The 26,684-nt window shown below is 39.8% G+C and overlaps 1 protein-coding gene across 2 annotated transcripts; it reads left to right on the top strand.

The window, feature by feature from the left end:
• On the top strand, nucleotides 1–25,556 carry LOC149844837 (putative potassium transporter 13). 2 transcript variants are annotated; one of them, XM_089995315.1, is made up of 9 exons: nucleotides 1–659; nucleotides 6,599–6,830; nucleotides 16,355–16,603; nucleotides 18,314–18,364; nucleotides 19,463–19,723; nucleotides 21,716–21,768; nucleotides 22,304–22,418; nucleotides 22,802–23,056; nucleotides 24,402–25,556. In XM_089995315.1, the coding sequence occupies exons 1-9, from the start codon at nucleotides 606–608 to the stop codon at nucleotides 25,343–25,345; spliced, it is 2,214 nt and encodes a 737-aa protein (XP_089851441.1). In that variant the 5' UTR covers nucleotides 1–605; the 3' UTR covers nucleotides 25,346–25,556. The 2 variants fall into 2 exon arrangements, with proteins under 2 accessions (XP_089851441.1, XP_089851442.1); XM_089995316.1 differs by lacking the exon at nucleotides 1–659 and adding an exon at nucleotides 2,405–2,628.
• Nucleotides 25,557–26,684: the final 1,128 nt, after the last annotated feature.

Genomic DNA, 26,684 nt, shown 5'->3' with positions numbered 1-26,684 from the left:
GTTCTTCAATTCTTTGTCTGAGTTTGCCTCCCCTAAAGCTCTTCAATTCAATTTCCTCAAATTCTTGTGATTCTTTGGTGCTCAGATGCCCTGGGTATAAGTAATGGCTCATTGAATCAAGAAAATATCTCCCTGGATCAAAATCTGACTCGTCTTTCGTCGTCCTCCAGATTTTCAGGCGAAATTTCACTACAGAAAGGGTTGATCTACTGGAATCGGTAGTTCTTAGCCTCACCTGAAATTCGACCACTGTCTCTGACCATTTCTTCCATTTTCAGAAGTCCTAGTTCCCCCAATAGCATCTATTGCAAGAAAAGAAACGAATACCAGGGTCTTCTTGTGGAAATCAGGTGCTCGTCCCGTTTCCCAGCTGCTAGAGTGCTTTTTGGAAGAAAGTGGAGGAACGATTTACTGAAGGGGATAGTACGGATTTCCGGTCAAAATCAGGTGGTCCTCTTACTGCTCTCCGGAGAGATTGGCCATTAACTAGCTTCGCTCTTCGGGCTCAAAACTCTAGACTGCACTTTGAAGGAACAAGAGTGGTCTCCGGCGTGCTCCGACGGTCTTTTGGCCTCTCCGTGTTAGGGTTTTCGTGACCGCAAGATATGGACATGGAGTCTGGACCTCCCCGCGACCAGACCCGGGCGTTCCGGTTTCTGGTAAGCTACTTCTCTTCGTTGCATTTTTTAAATCTTTTCACCTTAGTGATAATTATCAGAATTTCATTGCTTTTTATGCATTTTAGAAATTTAAGTGCCCATCTTTCATGTTTTTATGGCAATCTTGTTCGATTTGAAATACTTTATGAAATATGAAAACAATTTCTTGCTTTTTTCTCTTTGTTGCGTTACGAGCTTAGACGGGGTGTTATTACGTGACAATTAATTGATTTCATCTTCTCTCGCAACCAATTTGGTTTTCTGAATCATGATCGGGTTTTCGTCTCTTGAAGTTTATGGCTCTGTTCATTTTGTGAAACTGAAACCACTAAATTCATGTTTCCTCAAACGCTTTTTTTTTCTTTATACTTTTTAAAAATCTTGTAAATTTTCTTAATACGAATTTAAAAAATTCAAAAATAATCGGAATGAAATATTCCTCCATGCTGCCAATTGCACATTTTTAATACGATTTTACCCCTTTTCGGAAAGGGTGTGCGAAGTGTTCAATGGTCCCTCTCTGTCTCTGGTGAGTTATTGCAATTGGTTGCTTCGTGTTATGCGGTAGCTTTGATCTAATAAAATCTTTCTTCATTATTCTCAAAAAAAATATATATATATATATATATTTTCTGATTTTTGTGTTTCATCTAAGGACGAACCAGAAATTTTAACTCTAAAAAACAAATCAGATTTTTTTTCTACCTTTCTCAGTAATTCTCTCCTTTATCTTCCTCTAACCACTTCCCAGGAAAATCATTTACCTCCAACTCATTTTCTTGCTTCCAAAGGTGCCAGTTTAGTCATATTTTTTAATACCGGCAATAGAATATACTCAGAATTTCTCAAAGTCTACTTTATACACACCATCTTTTCCACCGCCATCACCCCCTCCGTCGCTTTCTTAAGCTATCCTTTACCCTGCAAAAGAAAATCAGAAATTTTCATCGAACTTTCTCGAGACCTCGTCTACAACAAAGGCTTGGAAGGCGGGCGAGTCGTGCTATTTCCACTGAATTCCTCCCCAAGTTTTCCCGGCTCGAGTGATTTTCGTTGCTTGAAGGGGCATTCCTTATCTGTCTTTTCTTGGGTGCTTGGGTCCCACAGTGCGATCTCCCTCAGCAGCCCACATGGTCAACATGGCGAATAACATACAGTCAGTGTAGACTGAAGTGTCTTTGGCGTCACATTGACTGTGGGCTAGCTGGGTAGGGTTGGTGGGATTTCTTAGACCAATTTTCCCCATGTTCACATCCATGACTTCCAAGGATCAAGTCAACGGCGCCCAAGGTGTCCTGGATGCCGTTCATCATCCTCAGCGCCATAGATGGGATTCCGAGCACTTGAATAGGCCCCAGCTTGTTTTTCGGATGTCGTCCATCGTCTGATTGGACGGCATCGGAGGTATGTAAATTGTAAAATGAACGGCGTGGAATGAGAGTTTCTTTTATGCCGTTCATTGTGCGGTATGTTGCTCCCACTTATGTGCGTGGGGGCATTGAGTGGTCCGCGGATTCTTTAAAGCTTGCACTCCAGCAACACCGCACCAACAGCAACCGCTCGATTAAACAAAGGGTGTGAAGACGGGAAGTAAGTCCACCACTCAATGTAAGCAAAAAGGCGAATTTGGTGGTCATGGCTTGTCTCTACTGCAGCTCCATACTCTGTGCCCAGGGTGAAAATATCGTGATGTTTTTTGTTTAGAATGTGACGATATTTATGTGTTTTCGGTTTTATCTCGGGGGAAAAGGTCTTGGTTATATTTTTATATGTTTCTTATTTTTGTTCCTTTTTACTTATATTCGGGATACGTTCTTCTTCTTCTTTGCCTCATACAAACCGTGGGTTGGGGTAAAGCAGCAGCCCACCACTCCACCTGCATCCAGCGGGCCGGAGAGGTGCCATAGAAGAACAAAGATGGTTGCCGGAGAAGTTTCATAGAAGAACAAAGATGGTTGCCGGAGTTCAGGTAGGATTTTTTTATTGGGGAGGGTTGGGGTTGCTGCAACCGCCGGGAAGCGCTGAAGCAGGTGGAGGGCACGCCGGAGGCAAGCTTCCTCTACCCTCCTTTCAACCCAGACACGGGGAGCACGCTGGAGGCACGAGCCCCTGTTTCAACCTGTTTTTTTTTTCGGTTGGGGTTGCTGCAGCCGCTGGGAAGGAGTTGAGGCAGGTGGAGCTTTCCGAAGGGGCACCTCCGGCGAGCTCCATGCCCTCCATTCGACCTAGACAAGAGTGAGCCCCTGTCGTTGCCTCCTTTTTTTTGGGAGGGGTCTCTGCAATCACCTTCCTAGGGTTGAGCCGAGGTGGAGCTCGCCGGAGGGGCTCCTCCGGCGACCCCCTGTTTTTTTTTTTTGAGAGAGGTGAATCTCATGGATGATTTCCTTTCCGCACACTGAACAAACATGATAATTGGAATCACATAAGATTCCAAATCACATGATTTTGAATCTCATGATATTCCAAATCTCATGTGATTGTTTTTCATTTTTGTAAAACACAACCGAACGTACCCTTAGTCCGACTCTTTTGTGTTTCCTTTTTCCCTTTTTTCATAGGAGTTTATTAAAGAAGCCAAAGCTTTTGAGTTCACCGTGAATTCCGGTCTCATTTATGCTTTCCTGGCTTCCTTTTGATTACTGAGCGCAATCCATATGCTACATCTTTTGGAGTTTAGGAAACCCACTGTGCACATCTTTTGCCTTTCTTTGCTTTGTTTTAGGCTATGTTTGGGAGCCTTGAATCGGAGGTTGTGCTCCCCCACACTCTCTTGCTGTTTGGGAGCAGTGGCATAGCTGAAACAATGGGCTGGGACTGGTGTTGGCAGGCCCAACACCACATTTCAACACCTTTTCATGAGAGGATGTTTTTGGCAACTCCATCTCTCAACATCACACATTGGCAAAACGACATTTTGGAAACACACTGAAACCATGTTGCCATCCTATTGCAAGGCTCCCAGATATAGCCTTAGAGTTTTTTTTTTCAGCTTCGGATAAGCATTGCTTTTTTTTAGAGGTTGGTTTATTTGTTTGATTATTTCTTTTTTCAGAGGTTGATGAAACAGTTTCTTTTCTTTCCTGAAATGCATCATTAAAACATTATGTTCGGACGTTATTTGCGTGATATTAGTTATAATGGATTTAGTTTTAGACGGGGTTGTTTACACTTATATCAAGCGTATTCTTTTTCCGATAATTCATTCATATACTACTTTGCGTATTCATGAAAGGTATCCTACTATCCTTTAACCACTATTGTGCAAATACAAATCTACCATAACCAATTGGAAGTGGTTGGATTAAAAACAAGGAAAGGAGTTTATATGTATTGAATTATAATTGAAACCTGTGGGTGTTACCTTGATCATCATTAAAAAAAAAAGGAAAAAAAAAGTTGATTTCTTTTGAAAACTGAAACATGGAGAGAGGTGGGTATGTAATTGTCTTAATAAAAAAAGAAAAAAAAGCATGTTTTTTTGTAGATAACGCATTTATAGTTTAAGTGTAGCAATTATAACATGATAAATAAGGCCCCTAAACCTATTATATTTGGTTATTCGTGTGGGTGACTACAAGGTCATAATGTGGGGGTTTCTTTTTTTAGCATTATTTGTGCTTTACTGCGGATTGACAGAATGTGATCCGTCTGGCTTCATTCGGACCAGAGACCAAGCCCCCGCACCCGGGCTTGTCTTTTGTGAGAAGCTTCTGGTTGGGCTTCATTATGAGTCTGTTATGTTGGAGTAGCAACTTGAGGACCCAAGGCCTTTAACCCCACCAAACCAACTGGCTGTATTACTCTTAATATGGGCCCAGACCAGCCAAATTTAATAAATATCGAGTGATGGCCCATTCTCTGGAGCCAGAAACAGCCCCATGAACGCAAGACCTATCAGACCGTATGGACGCATTCTCCCTTCTAATTTGACAATATGCAGATAAAGACAGCTCATTCCCTCCTCACATATCCCTGAAGTAGATTTGGTTTCCCCCTCTTATCCCCTTCAAACCGTTTCACAGAATCGAAATCTTCTCTTGTCAAGTTACTAAATGGTCTTTTGACTTGAGTTCAATCTCAAAGTATCATTTTTCATCACTGTGTTGAACAGTAGGAGCCAAATGCATTCTGCAACTTGCTCTAACAAGGGGTCTTTGATTTGCTGGGTGAACCGAGTGCCCGCTTGGTGGATTTTCCTTCCTCTTTTTCTCGTTTTTCTTTTTTCTTTTGTTTTTTTTTCACGGCTAGCTGGGGCTCCTTGCGGATTAGGCCTATCTTCTTGGCTGTAGGCCCACTTGACCTATCAATCAGGTGTAGGGATGGCAGTGGACCGGGGGAAAGCGGGGGCCCGCCCCGTTTGGACCCGGGATGAAGGGTATGAAACGGGGATGGAGGCAGGGATGAAGGTTAAAATCCATACCCGTCTGGGGGTGGAGGCGAGGATGGACGTGCACTTTTCTCCGCCCCGTCCCTGCCTCATCCCCACCACAACCCCGCCCCAACCACTTCCCCCCACCCCCCCTTTGAACTGTGGATGGACGACATGAAACGGGGATGAAGGCGGGGGTGGAGGATAAAATCCATCCCCGCCAGGGACCACTGCCATCCCTAATCAGGTGGACTCCCTAGAGCCTTCGATGCATATCTTTAGTTGCTGTTTCGAATGTCACCAATAATGGGGAGTGTGCCCAATCTCATACTTCGTCGGTTGTAGCTGTATGGTCACGCGGAAGGGCTTGTGTTAGATACTGGGGAAGTCTCTGTCCATCATGATTCAGGAGCAGCTCACCTTATGTTGGGACGTTGCAAGTTCGAATCCCAAATGGTATGGATGTATAACTGGTAGGGGTCTGCCTAACCCCAGCTTTCTCTGTCGAAAAAAAAAGGGATAAAAAATATAAATCTTTATAAAAATATGTTTCAATATCTAAGTCCAGTTCCTCGTTGCTATCTTTATTTTAGGTTCCTTGGGGAGGCGCTCTCCCTCAAGACTATTGGATATGAAAATAAGTTTGAAAGTCTAATTTCAATTCCTTTTTTTACTCCGAGAAACCGCTCCAAGCACGGAGGCCTAGTCCCGCTGGCTCAGCCTGCTGTACTTACTGTATCTGTCCATGTCAGCATAAAACTCACTCTGAGGGCTTACTCCTCGACCTCGAGGAGTCATCAAGTTTCGGCTTATGCTGGGTGATGCTCATGGGATTTGAACCTAGACTGCCTCTCAAACGGTCTTGACCCCATCCCACTATGCCAAACCCCTCGGGTCTAATTTCAATTCCTTTATGGTACATTAATAACCATAGTTTCATTATTAGTGTATCACTTATCAGAAGGTACCAGTACCACATACTGGTATTTATATAAACGCTTTTCTGTAGGTTCATTTTTATTAGCATTTTTGCATAAAACCAACGTTTTCATTTTATAAAGACGTTATTTTTATTAAGATTTTAAATATTATAATTCATAAAAATTATTATCTAATAATAATTAATTGATTTACATATTATGTTTAACTATTTTCATTTATAGGTATATTTATAAAAAATATACAAAACTCGTACCAATTCTTTTTAGAAATTGTATTAACGTTTATTGTAAACCCATATCACTATTTTTTGGAATCCAGTATCAATATGTGCTTCCAATAAAAATGTACCTGAAACTTTTGAAACCCTCATGCCTTGCCTTAGTGGCCCACATCTCACAGGAAAGCTACGGACACACCTGAGTCATTGTTTTCAGCTGTTAATATTTGTTTCCTTCAACTTAATTTGACAGATTACTACATGTCTGATAGATTGCTAATGTTAGTCACCATGTTTTATAAGTTTTACTTAGCGAGCATTTATGGACTACAGATTGAAATAAGGAACCATGATCATGCATAAATATTAATTTAGTTATTGACGTTTTCATTTTTTGGGATGTAATAACAGGAGAAATACAAGACAACACTTGTATTAGCATACCAGACTTTTGGGGTAGTCTACGGGGACCTCATCACCTCCCCGATCTACGTCTTCAAGAGCACTTTCAGCGGGAGGTTGCGCCTTCACGAGGAGGACGATGAGATCTTTGGGGTTCTTTCCCTCATCTTCTGGACGCTGACACTTATCCCTCTCATCAAGTACATCATTTTCGTTCTGCAGGCTGATGATAACGGTGAAGGTTAGTCATTCTACAGCTACTTCATTATATTAAATATATCAATTCTTATTTTTTTTTCAAGTTACTTTAATTTTAATCATTTTTTAGTTTTTTTTAGATTCAATCTCAAATCCATATTTGGGGGCTAAAATCCATAATAAACATGTTAAAAGACTAGTATGGTTGGTCGGATAACTTTGTACAATCTAAAACGAAGTTATCCGATCCATTATCCATGTGTGTTCGTGACACAGCATAAAACAAACCTTCGACACAAGATGCACAGCTTCTTGTACAGTCGAAACAAACCATGAACTTAGTGCAGTTGTTACAGAACATGCATTCTGTTTGTTATCTGTTGAAAAGGCTAACATGATCACGATGTGATCACATCCGGACTCTCCCCAACAATTACCTAACACTGCCAATTCCGTTTCACATAAGTCGCTGTCAGAGTGTTTTTTTATCAGTCGGTTATCACCATGCATATCCTTATCAGTCGGTTATCTTCATACCTTTTTACAGGCAATTATCCTCTGTACATTTGATCCCTGATATCACCTGCTCCTATCGCTTATTGCCTCTTATAAATACCCGTGCTGTAACCGGTGACATGGTATGAAGGAAATAACTTGATCCTGTGTATTTTCTGTGGTGGATGTAGGCTCAAACGCTGAACCACGTTAACACTTGTTCTCACTTCTTCTTTCAAGTTCTTTTTATTTCATCATGGTATCAAAGCAGACTCGGGCTCAGACGAACCCGTAGCCACCATCGCACGCATCTCTGTGTCACTAGTCTATGGCAAAAAGAGAGGACGAGCACTACAACAAAGCAGTGGATTAGCGACGACCTCATTCCGTCGCTAACCAGCTTAGTGACAGATTAGCGACGAAGTAGCGACGGATAGCTTACATCGCGAATTTTTCGACGCTAACTGGCGACAGAATAAATCCGTCGTCAGTTCCATCGTTAATTGTGACGGAATAACAAACGACGGATTCCGTCGTAAATCCGTCGGTACTAAACGGTGACCTCGGCTTGAAGGATTTACAGTCGTTGCTAAGCCGTCACTAAATTATATGTATAGCGACGTATATATCCATCGTTAATCCGTCACAAACAAGAAAAAAATAAAAAAAAAATTATTTGAAAATTAAATATCGAGAATGCTACAATTTATATTTCCTGTAAATAAAAAACAAAGTACACATAAAATTTCATATAAAAGGAAACTAAAACAATTAATCGTTCCACTTTAAAATTAACAAGTTTAATCATTTTCAATTCAACAATTACATTTTCGAAACAAAAAAAAAAAAACAAATTCAACACATTAATCTAATCATCGCCAAGATTTTGTGTGTCTTCTTGTTCATTGCCTTGATTTGTCCCTTCACCTCCGCTACGCTGATTATCGCTAGCAACCTACACAAGAAAAGAACAGTCAGTATTGATAAACAAAATATATTAAAATAAATTATATACTATATGTGATTCTATCATGTGCTCATATCTGTTCTCAGGCAGTAAAAAAAACTCTATATGTGATTCTATCATGCTCATATGTGCTCTATGACAGACAAAAAACTTTATATGTGATTCTATCATGAATGATATGTGTTCTAAGGCAGTAAAGAAACTCTATATGTAATTATATCATGCTCATATGTGTTCTAAGGCAGTCAGAAAAACTCTATATGTGATTCTACCATGCTCATATGTGCTCTAAGGCAGACAAAAAGTTATATATGTGATTCGATCATGCTCATATGTGTTTTAAGGCAGTCAAAAAACTGAATATGTGATTATAACATGCTCATATGTGTTCTAAGGCAGTCAGAAAAACTCTATATGTGATTCTATCATGAATGATATGTGTTCTAAGGCAGTAAAAAAACTCTATATGTGATTCTATCATGAATGATATGTGTTCTAAGGCAGTAAAAAAACTCTATATGTGATTCTAGCATGCTTATATATGTTTTAAGGCAGTCAAAAAACTGAATATGTGATTATAGCATGCTCGTATGTGTTCTAAGGCAGTCAAAAAATTGAATATGTGATTATAGCATGCTCATATGTGTTCTAAGGCAGTCAAAAAAACTTTATATGTGATTCTGTCATGCTCATATGTGCTCTAAGGCAGGCAAAAAACTTTATATGTGATTATAGCATACTCATATATGCTCTAAGGCAGGCAAAAAACTCCATATGTGATTCTACTATGCTCATATGTGCTCTAAGACAGGCAAAAAGCTATATATTTGATTCGATCATGCTCATATGTGTTCTAAGGCAGTCAAAAAACTGAATATGTGATTATAGCATGCTCATATGTGTTCTAAGGCAGTCAGAAAAACTCTATATGTGATTCTATCATGCTCATATGTGCTCTAAGGCAGGCAAAAAGTTGTATATGTGATTCTAGTATGCTCATATGTGTTCTACGACAGTCAAAAAACTGAATATGTGATTATAGCATGTTCATATGTGTTTTAAGGCAGTCAAAAAAACTGAATATGTTAAGGCAATCAAAGTTACATGAAATCTAACGACATGCAATATATTGCATGAAACTTTCATACCTGAGAGGGACCTGCAATCGAAGTTCTCCTGTTCAGCAAAAAGTTGTTGAACTCAACTCGGAGAACGTCGGCGACGGTTTCATGAAAGTAGTCACGCATTGTGTTCTTAATGATCTGGCGTACATCATCACCGGAAAGAATAGGATGCTGCTTTGAGCTTATATCGACGGAAGAAGTCTGTGAGTCGTAACTGAAAGAAGCAATAACAGGTGAAGTGTTCATATTACTCCCAAACCCGAACACACGACCCTTTTTGGGTTCACCTGCTGCAGTCACTCATGCTGCAGGATCAAATGATGAATGCTGAGTAGCGTCATCATCATATCGTTCTACCATATGTTGCTCATATGTCTCCTACAAAATAATGTTTAAAGTATGCATTAATAATTAATGATAACATTATGATAACTTGCATATTGCAATGATTATTAATATAATAAATACATACTGTTGTCGTTCTCGCCTTCTTTGATACAAAGTCTCCCGTGATTTTTCGTTTATGTGTTTCAACAAACACATCCTTATATGGTACAATGTCTCTTTTTTTTTCTTCCTGTGAAGTTAAATGATAAAAGATTTAGTTAACAAATTTGCAACAATACTTATAAAATTAATATTATATATTGATGAGTTACCATTTTCTTCAGGTGGCTCCCAAAAGTCTTAGTTCTACCTGTGTGTAGATGGGCTTTGGGCATTTTCGTTCGATTTTATGCAGCTTTCGCAGAGCGATTTCGAAATGCATCCCTCGCTCACTTGTCGCACATTTCATCCCAATAATCTCTTCTTATTGTAATAGGGCAATGACCCTTCCACTGTAGTGGATCATCTATTCCGTCAGATGTTTTCTTTGCTGCAGTATTCATATTGTGCAGCATGTCTGCAAATCGATTGGCAGTCACCATCTGCCACACCTTTCTTGCATCATGTTCATCCACCGTAGTCGCGAAGCGATTCGAAGCCTATATATATTTTCAAAAAGTTAGTAGACATGATTATAAAAAAAAATATATGAAACACGTTAACTATGGCAAACAATTGTATACCGTGAATAAGGACCACAATATGTCTATCACCTCTTTTGGATACTTTTTTCATTGAGCAACTGGTCCTGGTAGATATTGAAGAAGTGAATTCTTAATCTCGCGTACTACTTCTTGTGGCTCAAACCTCGTGCTGTATATGAATTGGTACACAGTAAATATCAATATAAAATATTTATAAGATATGCAATAATTGAAAATGAAATACTTATGGTCGATTATCGATGTACATTATTCGAATGAGTCTTCTTGTGTCAGACTGAGAAGACCCTGCATCTTGTGTGATCAACTAGTGTAGGTGGGTCGTGTACAGGCGAAACATCATCTGTAAAAAAATACGTTAGAAATTCTCAGAATGCACATTTCAACTAATCAAGCATCCAATTAGTTAAATGATATACCTATCATAGGAGCCCGTGAAGATGAAGGCTGAGCTTGACTACTACTGGATGAACGACCATTGTAACCTCCACGAACCATATTCTAACAAATAACAAATGTCATACAATACATTCAAATCATTTGCATCAAGTATTACAATACATTCAAATCATTTGCATCAAGTATTACAATACATTCAAATCATTTGCATCAAGTATTGCAATACATTCAAATGATTCGCAACAAGTATTACAATACATTCAAATGATTCGCAACAAGTATCGGAATATTCTTTTTACTGATTTTCAGTGAGGCCAACCAGGATTACTTTGGTATCTACTTGCAAGACCAACAACAAAGCTTATATCCGGTCTTGTATACAACATAAGATACATTATGCTTCCAACAGCTTGAGCATATGTTACGTCAAATTTTTGTTGGCCTTTTGATGGGCAGTCACTTTTACTCAAATTTACTCCTTTAGCAACAAGAGTACCAATGAGTTTTGAGTCATGCATTCTATATTTCTTTAAGATATAGTCAATGTATCTTTTTTTATTTAAGCTGAGAATTCTTGATTTTCTGTCTTGGGTAATTTTAATGCTTAGAATATACGAGGCTTCACCCATATCTTTCATTTCAAAGTTAGTATACAACCAGTTTTTTGAATTGACTATCATTTCATTATTATTCTCGATTAATAATATATATCTACGTATAACGACAGAATGCAAAAGTGACTCCCACTTTTCCAAACATAAACACAGTGATCTAACTGATTGGCTACATACCCAATCTTGATTATTGCATTATGAAAAGTCAAATATCACTGTCTTTGTGATTGTTTAAGTTCGTACAAGAATTTTCTCAACTTGTATATTGTCACTATCTGTGACATAACCCTCTGGTTGAACCATATAAATGGTTTCTTTTAAGTCATTATTCAAGAAGGCAGTTTTTACATCCATCTGCCATACATCAAGATCGAAAAAAGTTGCTATGAACAAAATTATCCTTATGGATGCAAACTTGGCCACTGGTGAATAGGTTTTTGTGTAATCAATTCCCTCTTTTTGGGGCGAAACCTTTAGCCACCAGTCTAACCTTAATTTTTTTTATGGTTCCATCAGATTTGTATTTTTTCTTTAGAACCCACTTGCATCCAACAGGTTTTCTCCCTTCAGGAAGATCGGTCAATTCTCAGAGCTTATTCTTTTCAATAGATTTTATTTTCTCATCCATAGCTTTCTTCCATTCTGATGCTTCATGTGATTTTATTGCATCAGAATATGTCAAGTTATCGGTCATTTCATCCAGGTCCACTAAATAACATAGTTCCTCAGACAAAAATACATAATAATCATCCAAATAGGATGGAGGAGCTCTAATCATTTTATGACCACTCAATCTTTGAGAAGTAGAGGGATCGGAATCAGTAGGTTTATTGTCTGACTGTTCCAAAGTTGGTTCTTTACCAAACTGTTCTGCAATTGGTTCATTGCCTAACTGCTCATCATCATCTAGTAAATCAAACTATTCTGCAGTTGGTTCATTGTATACATAGTTGTACTCACAACTTCTCCCAAAAATACTTTTGGGTAATTATGCACCTGCCAACATGGATCTGGCCATGTTCAAGAGTGTTTTGTTACATCTTTCTGCAACACCATCTTTTTGAGGTGTTCTTAGCATGGTTCTTTCCCTATCAATGTCAATATCTTTACAGAACTCACAGAATTCATTAGAGGTGTATTCACCGCCTCTATCTGACCTTATTTTCTTTATATTTCTTCCAAGTTGTCTTTCAACTTCACTTTTATATATTTTGAATGTCTTGAGTGTTTCAAAATTTTGTCTGATAAGATACAAGTATCCATACCTCGAGAAATTATCAATGAATGTTATATAATATAACATATCACTGTGAGTTTGGACCTTAAATGGTCCACAAATGTCTGTATGAATTATTTTTAATAGTTTATTAGCTCGCACAACATTTGATGGGAAGGGTTTTCTTGTCATCTTTTCATATATACAAGACTCACATTTTCAAAGTGAGACTCATCAAAAGCAGGAATAATGCCTTGTTGGGCCATTTTTTCATTTTTTTTATACTTATGTGACCTAATCTTTTATGCCATGTATTTATATCAACGCTAAAGGCACAATCAATATAGACAGAAAAAGTTTCTTTATTGTCACATAATTTGAACATGTGTTCTTTTACATACCTGCCCTCAAACAAAACTCTACCATGTTTACCCACAATGACTTTACCAGGACAAACCTGACCTCAAACCCTTTTCTAGTGAGGGTTGACACAGACACTAGATTCCTTCTCATAGAAGTTACATACAGAACATCATTAAACAAGACACTTGTTCCACCAATGTTCAATCTATAGGATCTAATTCCTAGCACATCACAATAGGAGTTGTTTCTCATAGACTTTATGTTCACCAGGTTTCAGCTCTTTTAGATCCACAACCCCAATGGTAGTTTTGGCTATGTGACGAGTAGCTCCTGAGTCTACCCACCACCCTGAAAGCTCCTCATTCGCAAAGTGGTATTCCGACACAACACAAACAACCTCTTTGTTGTCACTTTTTTTATGGTTGACGTTGTTGTATCGATTATTCCCATAAGTCTTGTTTGAAATCTTGGTTCTGCGGTTTCTCTGGATGTGACCCAATTTTCCACACTTGAAGCACTTGACTTGGGAGTTATTGTTCTTTTAGGGTTTGCGAAAACCTGAGCTCTGTCCTTTGTTGAACTTGCCATTACCTTTTTTCTTAAAGTTATTGGTTTTAAAAGGTACTCGTCTACTAGTGGGTGTCTCTTGAGCAATCAACAGCTCAGATTTTTTTCTCTTTGTTCATGTGTTCTTGTTTTATGGTTAATTGCAGGGGCAACTCGGTTAGGTTAAGATTTTTGGAGTTTAACCTAAGGGAAGTAGTTACCATCTTTCAGGAAGGTGGTAGGCTGTTTAGGATAGTGGATACTTGCATACGGTCTGGAATAACATTTCCGACTATGGTTAGATCTTTTGCCATGACTAACATCATATTGACATGGTCCACTACAGTCGCATTTTCTTTCATTCTATACGAGTTATATTGCTCTAACAGTAGTTGGATGTGAACCTCAGATGTTGTGTCATATTTTGCAGCAATTGCTTCCATCATTATCTTTTGCTGAGGTGTAATCTTTAAACACCCTAATTAGGTCATCATCCATGTAGGTAAGCATGATAGTCCTAGCCATTAAGTCATCCTTCAAAAACTTTTCATTATTTTTTTTCGTCCTTAGTTGGGGGTTCTTCAGACTTAGATACAGGGGCATTTAGGACGCACTCTAGACCTTCTAAGGTAAGGGCTAAGGGTATATGCCTTTTCCAGATGGCAAAGTTTGTTTCACTCAATTTGTTAGTTTTGGCTAGTTAGAAGCGCACACTCGACTGACCATTTTCTTAAGACTGGTTTTGACAAGTTCAGCAAATTCAGACAAAAGAAAAAGGAGATACAAAAATAAAGAGTGAGTTAATTCACAAATTCAAAACCTTAAAGAGTGCACCCTCCTTAGTGATAAACAAAAAATGCCTTCTTCTTTTTTCTTGGACAAACCTCTTTCTATGATTTTCAGAAAGACCTGGGTACTCATAAGTAAATTTTGTAAAAATTAAAATAGTTTATGAAATTCCAAAAAACACAAACCATTTTTTTGCAATTTTTGAAAAGAAAAGACCGCGGGATAAAAGTTTTTAAACTTTAACCCATTTTTTAAAAATATCCGAAAGTTTCAGGTTGAAACTGAAATTTTTCAGATCATGGTATAAAAAAACCTTTTCGAGTTTTTTTTTTTCAATTTTCTTTTGCTGGTTCTCTCTCCTCTCTCGACCGACTTCAGGGAGGTAGCGTCGCCAATGGTCTTTCCGACTGATCCCAGCGACACTCCAGCTTACTAGAGGCTTGGGTTTGTAGATCTGGTTCAGACTACTATTTTCTAAGTGTTTTGATATTTTTTCCTCTTTCCTCTCTTGGTTTCTCATAGGTACAGGTCTGTTGGAGATTTTTTTTATGACACTCCAGCTCAAAGGAGGTTTGGGTTTGTAGATCTGGTTGCAGGCTACTAGTTTCTCAGTGTTTTGATATTTTTTCTCTCTTCTCTCTCGGTTGCTCAGAGGTACAGGTCTGCCGGAGATTTTTCTAGCGATACTCTGGCTCAAAGGAGGTTTGGGTTTGTAGATTCGGTTGCATGCTACTAGTTTCTGAGCCCCAACCCTAGATGCCTTTGGTAAAAACCCTATTTTTCGTCTGTCTGGGTTTCTCTGTGTTGTGATTTATTATTATTATTTTTTTAACGAGCTTCCCAGTTTTGGGTTAAGGCTCACTATGCCGGTGGTTGTCTTCCAGTCGGTCTTAGGTGGTGTTTTATTGAGAGATACGCTGATGGTTGTCTTCCAACCTGTCATTCTGAGAGAGGAACAGAAAAGGGCAGGGTTTCAAGGTGATGCTGAAAAAACAGTGTCAACCTGAATATATCCTGTCGACAGAATATATATGTATATATATTTTATGTCTAACATTCAACTAAGTTTGAAGATAAGTATGCTAGTTTTTTAGTTTCAAATGAAACATATACAAGCTTATTTGCAAAGAATGACCTTTGTATGTCGAGGTCCTAACAGGGACTTGAGCAGTTTTCAAATAAGCTTTGGTGTGTTATTTCGCATACACAACCCTTTAAAAAAAAATCATTTTAACCCAAAAGGAAAAAATCTTACCTGGTTTTACAGACAATGATGTGCGGGAACCGGAGGAGAGATCGTCTGCTTCAGACCACATGTTATGATTTGGGACCTAGCCTGACTCTGATACCACTGTTGGTCCTTGATGAAGGAAGAATTTATCAATCGCAACCTTCAAGATCAGCAAAGAGGAAAAAAACACAGCGAAAGAAGAAAAAAAAATATGGAAGGCTTTTCTGAGGTTTGCTTCAAGAGAGCTTCAATTTCAAGTCTGTATTTTTTGTATGCCGAGCACACCTCTTTATAGGCTGCTTTCTCTCTTGGATTCTCTCAAGCTCAACGCGCAGTTGCGCCGGCTGGGAGAGGATCTCGGTGGACCAAGGATTTTGATAAGGATGCTTTTTGAAAAACGGTTTATAAAAATGTTCAGGTTCATCCACGAACGGGAACAAGGCCCTTGTTCGTGGATGAGACTGATCTATGCTGTTTATGGCCACATAGACTATCACATTTGATCCCTAGTATCACCAAGGATAATGCTGTTGTCGCTTATTGCCTCTTATAAATACCCGTGCTGTGACTGTTGACATGGTATGAAAGAAATAACATGATCCTGTGTATTTTCTCCCGTGGATGTAGGCTCAACGCCGAACCACGTTAACACTTGTTCTCACTTCTTCTTTCAAGTTCTTTATATTTTGTCATTATCTTTGTTTGTTTTGTCCAATCTTGGATGAGCATTAAACAAGCCCTTAGAGACACTAGCTCATGTGTTTTGTGGTGCAGGTGGCACATTTGCACTGTACTCCCTTCTCAGTCGGCACTCTAGACTCAGCCTCCTCAACACTCCCCAGGAAGCGCACGAGCAGCTTTCGGCTTACAACAGGGAGGCTTCTTGGGAGGACACAAGGACCAGTGCATTTCTCAAAGAGTTCTTCGAGAAGTACCGGAGTTCCCGGGTGGGGATGCTTCTAGTTGTGATGCTGGGGACCAGCATGGTCATCGGTGATGGAGTGCTCACCCCAACAATGTCTGGTATGGTTATCTTGGACTCTCATCATTGTTCAACGCCTGTGCATGTGTTAGCATTAATATCTGTTCGATGTGTACGTGTGTGTAACCATTTGACCGTGATCAACCTTCAACCCAATTGTCGGTTCCGCTCACCCCCATCTTCATACCCCCTCCTTGGAATTTCATTGATGCAATTAGTTTTTTGATCAAATCGGACTCCACAGATGTGATCTTGATCATTCATTTTTTGGACTTGGCTTTTTGGCTATTTAAACATCAACTGTTGACAAAACACAAAATTTTGTGATTTAACCATTCTTGGGAGGACCTGTCCAGGCCTAGTGGATCGATCTGGTCCCAGGAGCCTTGGAGGCAAATATGTGTAATGAATGCTGTCCACCACGAAAATGAATGGCACCTAAAACCTTTCAAAAACGGCACTCTCCACCTCTATGTGTCCAGTCCGACAAATATCGCGAGTATTCATAAAAAAAAATTGTGAAAATATCGCGGAAAATTTCCTGACATTTTTAAGTGGTAATTTATCACGATATTTGCAAAATATCATGTTTTTTTGCAAAAAAAAAAAACATAAATATATTGATTTAAGCATGATATATACGTTTTTAATGGGTATTTATCGTGAAAAAACACGTGTTTTTATTTCAAGTATTTTTTATTTGTATATCTTCATAAAATTTATTTTTAATCTTTTTAAATCTGTTTATGTTTGCCGATATTTTGCCCAAAAAACATGAATTAAAAAAAAAAAAGTCTATTTCTCACAAGAAGTGGTGGTGTCATTCACTTTCTAGATGAACGGCTGATAGATGGACATCTGAAATTCGTTCAAAATATAAGCATTTGCTAGGTTCTGGGTGCCGTTCATTTTCATGATGGACGGCATCGAAGGACCTGATCCGCTCTCGTCCAGGCACGTAAAGTGTGAAGTAGGTGTGGAAGAGAATTTCATTCTATTCGGTTCCCAGCATGAATGAAAGTGAGTGGGTGGGCCTAGGAAAAGTGCGTGAAATTGCCCACCGAATGAGGGGAACATGGGAGAATGTACGTTTGCATTTGAATTTCTTCTTACATGTGAAAACGACATCGTCAGGAAAATGAAACCATTGCTTGGTCCTTACCATAAAAAAGCAATTGAGAATACCCTTTCTGTTTTTCTTTTTCTTGAATCTGATCACTAGTGTTTCATGGGAAAAGTCCCTTGGAAACCTTCTCCTCACTTAACAAAACAGAGCTCAAATGTTGTCACGCGATTGGCTGTGGTCGATGAGGAGATAATCAATAGACCACTTAATAACGAGTGCGGGCGACACGATACGGACACATACTGACACGTGTAAACATTTATGTAGTATTTTTTAATGAGATTTTAGTAAAAATATATTGTATATTTTAAAGTATAAATAATATAATTTTTTATTGATAATAAAAAAATTTATCTGTCAACGATTCCTATTTTTCAGAAAATTTTCAAACATGCATGTCGAACTCGAGTCGTGTTCCGCGCCATCCGCGTATCTTTGTGACGTAGCTCAAAAGTGAACTGCAATGTGGGGTCTCCGTGCATTGGTTCCCAACTTTTTTTTTTCTGTCAACTGTGAACACACTGTGCATGCATTTATTATTATTGTTGGTATTTGATTATGGCACGGTATGGTATAATTATAGTTTCCACTGCTTCAACTAAGACTCGTTCTGTTTTTTTCTCAGTGCTCTCTGCCGTCTCTGGTTTGAAGATCAAGTTTCCATATCTGCATGAAAGTAAGCAACAGACTTTTGGACCTTAATTTTGACTTTAACGCCTTACCATAGTGGGACAAACATACTTTATTATGCTGGAACCCACCGCCCCCAGCTTGGTCCACTGGGGCTCGATGGCACTTGACTGACGCCACCAAGTTTTGGGGTGAGGGTGGGCCATAGCTGCGGCACGTGGCATGGTGCTTGGATCACTATGGATACAAGACTCTGAGCCTGACCGTAAAACTGGATCTTCTTCCCTCATCCAGTTCCCAGTCAACGATGACTTGGTTTTAACTGGTTGGGGGGGTTTGTATTTTGAAACCACCACCGTCCATGGACTTCACCACTTACAGTGGGCCCATAAAAAATGCTGGTGTCATGCTTACATAAAGTTCAAGACTATGGGACGGTCTTGATTTCAAAGAAAAAAAGGAGGATCTGTGTCAAGCCAGCTCGACCAGGCTTGATGCTGGGTGCTGCTTCTTCGGGTTATGAAAAAAACAAAACATAAGTAAATAAAAGATGTGTGACACTGTCACAAAGCTGCTTGACTCACTGTCGGCTCAAGACTTGACAAAGGGCTGCTCTTAGGGATGCCAAATTTGCGGTCTGATATGGGACCGGATGTCATTTAGTGGGATGATCAATAATCTGATTTGGATTTAGTTTCAGAGTTTTGCATCTGAGTCAGACTAACGTCCGAATGATTACAAGTAAAATGCAGATCCAGATTTGGTTATGGATTTTTGGATCCATTCGGAGTCTGAATACCTTTAGGCCATAACCGACTGTATGTATTCACTATTGCATGCAGTCAGATAACGTGATGTGGTTCTCTATGAGTGTTTTTTTTTTTTTTTGTTGGAAAAGATACCTACATTTTTTTTTTTACGAAGAAAGCTGGGGTCAGGCAGAAAGACCCCCCACCAGTTAATACAACTCATACCATTGGTTGGGTTTTGAACTTGCAACGTCCCAAGACAAGGTGACGTACACTAACTGCTCCTACCAAACAAGCGGAGCTTCTATATGAGGTTGCCTTTGCGATTTCAGAAGCAGCATTTGTTTTGTATTCATTTTTGGGTCTCTGATCCATGTGACCACCATTTAATGCAGATTTTACAGTCTGCTTTGCGTGCCTTGTTCTGGTGGCCTTGTTCGCTCTTCAACACTATGGAACGCACCGGGTGGGCTTTATGTTCGCACCCATCTTGATCGTATGGCTCCTTTGCATCGGTGGTGTGGGCGTATACAACATATTCCGGTGGAACCCTAGGATCATCCGCGCTTTGTCGCCTTACTACGTTAGGGATCTGCTCAAGAAGCCCGGCAAGGATGGATGGAGCTCCCTCGGGGGCATTGTCCTCTGCATCACAGGTATGATAACCCCTTCCAACGAGTCTGGATCAGGTGCAATCACATTGCACATCTTTTTATGCGCCGCCACGGAGACTGGATCAGGTGCAATCACATTGCATATTTTTTTATGTGCTGCCCCGGCACCTTTCATCTTTCCCATACAGCCTGTCAGCCTAACAGCAGATGGTGGTGGGTGTTCAGGTACAGCAGCACATCTAAAATGTGCAATGTGATTGCATTTGATCTTTTTCCCCTTTTAACTGGGGTTGTGAATGACCTGGGCTTGTGTTCAATGAGGGATTACCTGAACCTGCTCAAGTCAAGTTCGGGTACCCGTTCCTGACATGGATTATATCGGATCAAGAAAACGAGTACCAAACCTGGTCTGCATATTATTAGGGTTGTGTTCAGATCGACCTGAACAATATTCAGATGGGAACTTTTCATGCTCAGCCTCGAATGTTTGGGTTCCCGTTGGGTTGGGTCGGGTCGGGTCGGGTCGGGTCGGGTCAGGTATCCACCATAAACCAACGCATGTCCGTAATGTTGAGTTGGAGGCTCAAGATTATCGGATTGGAGTCGGGCTGAGATTCAAAACTTGGTTCTATCTGGTTTTGTTTGACTGGGCCTGCTTGACTCCAACCTAGTCAATGGTGTGCTCGATTGTATGGTCCCTCATGATAATGGGATCCAGTCATCAGCAATGTCACAAGCGGTCACATGGGCAGCGTTGGATCTAGACCACAACACCTGAACGCGTGCCTTACTCGATCAGCACCATATAATTGGTGTTATGAGCTTAGTTATGGGATTGCTCATGTTTGTATCCCAACTGGCCTTACCTCGTGAAAACTATAGGGAAAATTTCATAAGCCGACCCATTTGTTTGCGGATAGGGGTGTCAACGGTTTGGGTTGGGTTTCGATCCTGGTGAGATCAAACTCAGATCTGATTTGAGTTGCTGGTACTGGGTCCAGATCTGGGTTCAACCAGATCCATCATAAGAGAAAGCATATCTGGATCCTATAAGGATTAGATGAACCAGACCCAGACCCTACCTAGTAAAATAAACTTTTTTGTCTTTTTTACATTGAAAATTTGCAGATCTTAGTCGGAACTCAGGTCGGCCCCGGTTTGGTATGAAATTTTACAAACCATACCCATCTCCATATATTAATCTGAGCCTTTGAGTCTGACCCAGATTATAATCAGATCTACTTATTTATCAGGAAATCCTGACCCTAACCCTTTTACTTCTTCCTTGAGTGATGTCTCCACACGAGCCATCCCTGCCTTGACCTCTTCCAAGGCAATCGTCCAAGGCACTCCCGAGTCCTTCTTGGTTGGCTTCAATCTCCTTAAGATCTTCCTCTCCATCCCCCACATTCAGCTTAAATTCTCCCACGCCTGTATCCAAAGCTACACGCTCCGCTTACTTGGACCTCTTCTTAGGTTGATGATCCTCAGACGTTTGGTGTGGGTCGGGTCCCATCAAACCCGACCTTTGACACCTTTATTTACTAATGATTCCAATTCAGGAACCATCCATCTAATATTCCCAAAAACAATCCAATCTTTTTTTGTAAATTGACAAAAACACACCCATTATCCTTTCAAACAAAAACACACACCCACTATACATCCATCTAGTTAACCTCAGATGGCCTTGAGTTAATCCATGTAAATTCGCCTACCTATCATAAAACTTAAATGCGTTTCTATTAGACACTGGGAAAATTCTATCTGCTTCACTAGTGTGGAAAATATGTATTGGTCTGTATTTTGCACTGCAAAAGCTTTATTGTGAATGGAAAGTGTCCTTTCATTATAGAAGGGTATAAAATAAAAACTTACTATATTATTGAATTACCCTTCAAAAATGTATGGTCAAAATGATGCACCAGGCTAAGGAAGGAACGTGTGCCTTTCAACAACTAGGATATGTTTGGTTAGTTAGTTGAATTGCTTTAAAAGCATATGACATGATTGTTTATTGCTTTTGGTGGTCAGGTGCTGAGGCCATGTTTGCGGATCTAGGGCATTTCTCACAGCTTTCAATCAGGGTAAGACTTTCAAGTTTTCAAACCTAGCAAATACCCATTTTAATTTCTAAGCAACTGAGGTTGTGTGTCCATAAATTCCTAAAGGGAAGTATGCTACATTCTTGTTTTGAGTTCATGTGTAAGGGCTCATTGGCAAATGAGCTTTCAGTCTGGCCCCCATGGTCTGACTCGGGTCAAATCTAGTCATTTCCGAATCCAACCTTATCAGATCAGCCTAATTAGTTTCAGATTCGGAGTCAGATGGGAAAAGGGTAATACCGATTCCAATTAGCTAATTAGATAAATTTTTGTATGTAATCAGGTTGGATAATCTGTCGGATTCAGATTCGATTCAGACTTGAACTCGAAAATGTGAATCTTCATACAAAATCCAAATTGGATTATTAATTGGGATGTGTTTGCTTTATTGGATTTGGATTCGGCTCCGCACCTCTGTGCATGTTGTGCCGGACTTTATCCGTCACCGGCCGTGACAATGTGGCGTCCGGGTATGTCATGAGATATTCTATGGTTTCTAATAGGTCGTTATTGTCAGATGGCGTTTACTGGAGTGGTGTACCCTTGCTTGGTCCTAGCCTACATGGGTGAAGCAGCTTATCTCACACAGCACAAGGCCGACCTTCAAAGAAGCTTCTTCAAGTCCATTCCAGGCAAGACTCTCTACTCTTCTTAGTTTCTCCATGTGGTTCAAGGCCAATTCCACTGAATCGAGAGTCATGCCTTCTACCCTGTGAAAAGTAGTTTACAGTAATTTTCTCACTTCCCTTTTCAAATTACCAGTTTACCTGACATCTATGTCCCAATGACACGCAAGTTAGGGTCGTGCCATGGATGGCACGAGTCAGACACGACTGACACGATCACGAGACTAATTTATTTAATATTTTTAAATATTATTTTATTGTTAACAATAATATTTCATTAAAAATGCCTGTCACCATGATATAGGTCCTAGGATCATGCACCGCACTTTATTTTGGCGCAGCTCAATCATGAAAATACGTATTTATTTCCTTCTTTTTTCCTTTTGTAGAATTTGTTTTCTGGCCCGTGTTTATCATCGCTACATTAGCTACTGCGGTGGCTAGTCAGGCCATAATATCAGCCACCTTCTCCTTAATTAATCAGTGTACTTCTCTCAACTGCTTCCCGCGAGTGAAGGTGATCCACACATCTAACCAAATCCATGGTCAGATTTACATCCCTGAGATCAACTGGTTACTCATGTGCATGTGCCTGGCTGTTACCGTGGGCTTTAGGAACACAGACATGATCGGAAATGCCTACGGTAAGATCCTAAACTCCAATCCTTGGTATGTAATGTCTTCTTAATTTGCTCCAAAGAGGCATGAATTACATTTTTTTTCTTGTCATATGGTTAACCAAGGTTCATGAAAAGACGAGTTACATGGGTTAAACATTCGCTACACTGATGGAGTCCAAACCCATGAGTAGAAAACAGTAATTTTTTTTTTCTTTAGATCGGACCCACCAGATGTGAACTACATGCTTGGTTATGTAGGCATCAGCCTTTGATCATGTTTTTTGGGCATGTAATTTAAAAATCGATGGCTTACAATCTGCCCAATTTTTACCCCTAAAAGAAAATTCAAGCTTTTATGTCAAAAGAACATGATCTAAGCGTTGGCGTGCTGAACACATCTACAGGGTCACATTTGGTTAATACGACCTGCCCTTATGAATTCTGACTAGGGGGTTTTGAACCCACAAGCGTAGTTGGATGGGCACATCATGTAGGCTGCCCTGTTTGAGATAATGGAAATATACTGCATAGTCACTCTCATTTGGCGGCACTTCTCAATGAAAGATTGATCATGCAAGGCTCCCAGTTTTTAAGATAATTAGGGCACATCATGTGCTTGCCATTTAGTGATCTTGTTGGTCATGTAAATGCAAATGCTTTAGTCATCGACTCATCTCATCGGCATTCAATCTGCCACTCACTCTCGTTACATCTGGCTTTATTTTTGTATGATTCCCTCCTATATCTGATTCTAGTACGCCTTTATAGGCTACAATGGGAAGTCCAGACCTTTCTTTTTTTTCCCTTCACCTTGTTGGTGTTTTCACTAACAATATGAAGTAGGAATTCCTTAATTTGAACGTTTATGTTAGTAGCACAGCTTTATTAGATATGTCGGTGCGTATCGCAGTATAATGTGGTCACAATTCTGGTGTTCAATTACCTTGTAGTTAAGGCTACACAATGAGCTACGAAGGTCACGAAGCACAAAGGTTCACTTCATTGATGAGCTTCAAGATTCATAACTGAATTTTGCCAATAAACTTGGTTGGTTATTCAGGTGATCTAAGCTTCATTAAGCCATGATAAACTTTTGGGTAAATTGGTTCATTAGGATTTTTTCTTTTGGACTTCTAAATGAACTTACTGCAGGCATGATGTGCATAACTGTAGGGCCTTTTTTCTTGCTTTTGTGTCATATTATCGAAAGGATCCGATCCACTCCCCAAGCGGTGATAAGCATGTTAGGTTAATCTCTGAGATGGGACTGGCCCATCTAGGTCCTGGTCATGGTGTATTTACTCTTTTTTTTGTGTGTGTTCAATTTTTCTGTTCTTTTAACTCTCTTTCCTTTTTTTGTTTAAGACAGGGCTTGCTGTGATCACTGTAATGTTTGTCACAACATGCATAATGTCCCTAGTGATTCTCATTGTGTGGAAGAGAACAATCTTTGAGGCCCTTGCTTTTTTACTCATCTTTGGCTCTCTTGAGCTCTTCTACCTCTCTGCCTGCCTCATCAAAGTACCTAAGGGGGGTTGGCTGCCCTTGCTCCTCTCACTCATATTCATGTCAATCATGTGCATTTGGTATTACGGCAGCTTCAAGAAGCAAGAGTATGAGGTTGAGAACAAGGTGTGTCTAGAGAGGCTGTTGAGCCTAGGTCCCAGCCTGGGCATGGTAAGGGTCCCCGGAATATGCTTTGTTTACTCCGACATGGTTTCTGGTGTCCCTCTAACCTTTGGCCACTTCGTCACCCACTTCCCCGCATTCCACCGGGTACTCATCTTTGTCAGCATCAAGTCCGTTGAGGTGCCAAGGATCCCGCCATCGGAGCAGTTTCTTATAGGCCGGGTTGGACCGAAGGAGTACTGGATATTTAGATGCATTGTGCGGTATGGTTACAAGGATGTGTATAATGATAGCTTTGAGTTCGAGGACAGGTTAGTCATGAAGATTTCTGAGTTCTTACAGCATGAGGAAGAGGACGAGTGGGGAGGGAGGATGTGTGTGGTTGGCACACCTTCTAACACTGTGGCTACTGCAGTGGAACGTAGTAAAGGAGTTAGGTTCCTCATTCCGGATGAAGATGGGGTGAGAAATGAGGTTAGGGAGCTATTGGAGGCTAGGGAATCAGGGGTGGCCTATATCATGGGCCATACTCATGTGAAAGCAAAAGTGACATCTTCAGGTATCAAGAAGTTCATTGTGAATTGTATATATGGGTTCCTGCAGCGGAATTGCCGGGGTCACTGGGTGGCTCTAGGGATACCACATGCTTCCTTGATCAAAGTAGGCATGGTGTACGATGTCTGAGGGTGTATAATACTTGGTGCATAACAAGTACAAGAAACAAGGCAAAGTGCCCTTCATATTATTGAGAAGGTGACCTGTTGAGAATTAGGATTTAGGACACCTGGTTATTAAGCTAGGAAAAACGAAAAAAAACCCTTAACAAGGGCAACTGTTTGTAATGTATATGACTTGTAACTATAGGGATCAAAATTTACGAAATAAATCTTTCAAAGTTCATACATCACGTATCAAGCATTTGCAGAATCTCTCCCTCTCTCAAGAAAAACAGAAAAACGTGTAAAAGTAAAAAAGGCATTTGAAATCCCTGTATTTGGGGTAGTTCCGTGCTGATTAGAGGTATTTCCCTACCAATGGTGTGCGATGAAATTATGAGAATACCCTTTCGAGATTGGAATGTCATCGTATCAGATCTATACAATGTCTGACCCGACTTTGAATCTGATTAATCAGATTTGGTTAAGAAAACTGAGTTTCATTAATGATTGGATTTGGATTCAGTTTAGGATTTTGTAACCAAGACCATTGGATATCTGATGGACATCCAAATCTGAATACATGTATTTTTTTATTCAAATCCAAATCTGAGTCCGATTAGCCAATATCCAATTAGTCAAATTTGGTATTGACTACATTTGACCCGAATCCCAAACCATCATATCCCTATTGGGATGGGATCTATGTCATAAAGATTCATGTACACAAGGACATGTGACATGAGTTCAACTCTAAATTTTTTCAAAAAATGGGATGTGAATACACATGTAAATATCCCAGCCGCACTTTGGCTAGGTGTGGGCTTATGGTTTGTGAAATTTAATACCAGACTAGGGTCAAACTAGAGTTTTTAGTAAGATGCAAAAAATTTCAATATAAAAAATATTATTTTATTGGGTATAATCCGCGTCTGGTTCCTAGTTATCCTTAGAGGACCGAGATATGATTTTTCTTATGTCAGATTCAATCGGATCCAGGTCCGGGCTTGGCACTACACCTCAAAGTCAGATCTGAGTTAGGACTCACTTGGGTCCAAACCAAATCCAACCTGTTGACACTCCTAAGTGCAGTAGGCTTGACTCGTACTGACAGAGTTTGGGTATAGGGCTTCTAGATTGATTAGGGAGAGGGTGCCCCTATTTATAGAGTTCTAGGTGGGTTTGGACCCTTAATCTCTAGGATCTTGAGTCTAGATATCTCGATCTGGTTGCTGCACAACAGCCTCTATTTGATTGGCTAGAATTTTTGCATGACACAACCCTGTTGGTGGTGTCAGCAAGGCTAATTCCTATTAGTTGGTTTAGCTTGCTTAAAAGCTAAGGAATCAGTTTAGGCAGGTTAGTAT

The sequence above is a fragment of the Nuphar pumila genome, chromosome 2 (assembly GCF_984573655.1).
Source record: "Nuphar pumila chromosome 2, dmNupPumi1.hap1.1, whole genome shotgun sequence".
Classification (NCBI taxonomy): Eukaryota; Viridiplantae; Streptophyta; class Magnoliopsida; order Nymphaeales; family Nymphaeaceae; genus Nuphar; species Nuphar pumila.
Note: the sequence above shows the minus strand (reverse complement) of the source record. Positions and strands in the feature narration are given on the sequence as shown.

Excerpts from the sequence above, each read along its gene's own strand:
- LOC149844837 (XM_089995315.1), top strand. The coding sequence starts at position 606 with ATGGACATGGAGTCTGGACCTCCCCGCGACCAGACCCGGGCGTTCCGG. Across the intron at positions 660-6,598 it reads CCCGGGCGTTCCGGTTTCTG|GAGAAATACAAGACAACACT; the intron begins GTAAGCTACTTC and ends ATGTAATAACAG. Across the intron at positions 23,057-24,401 it reads CATGATCGGAAATGCCTACG|GGCTTGCTGTGATCACTGTA; the intron begins GTAAGATCCTAA and ends TGTTTAAGACAG.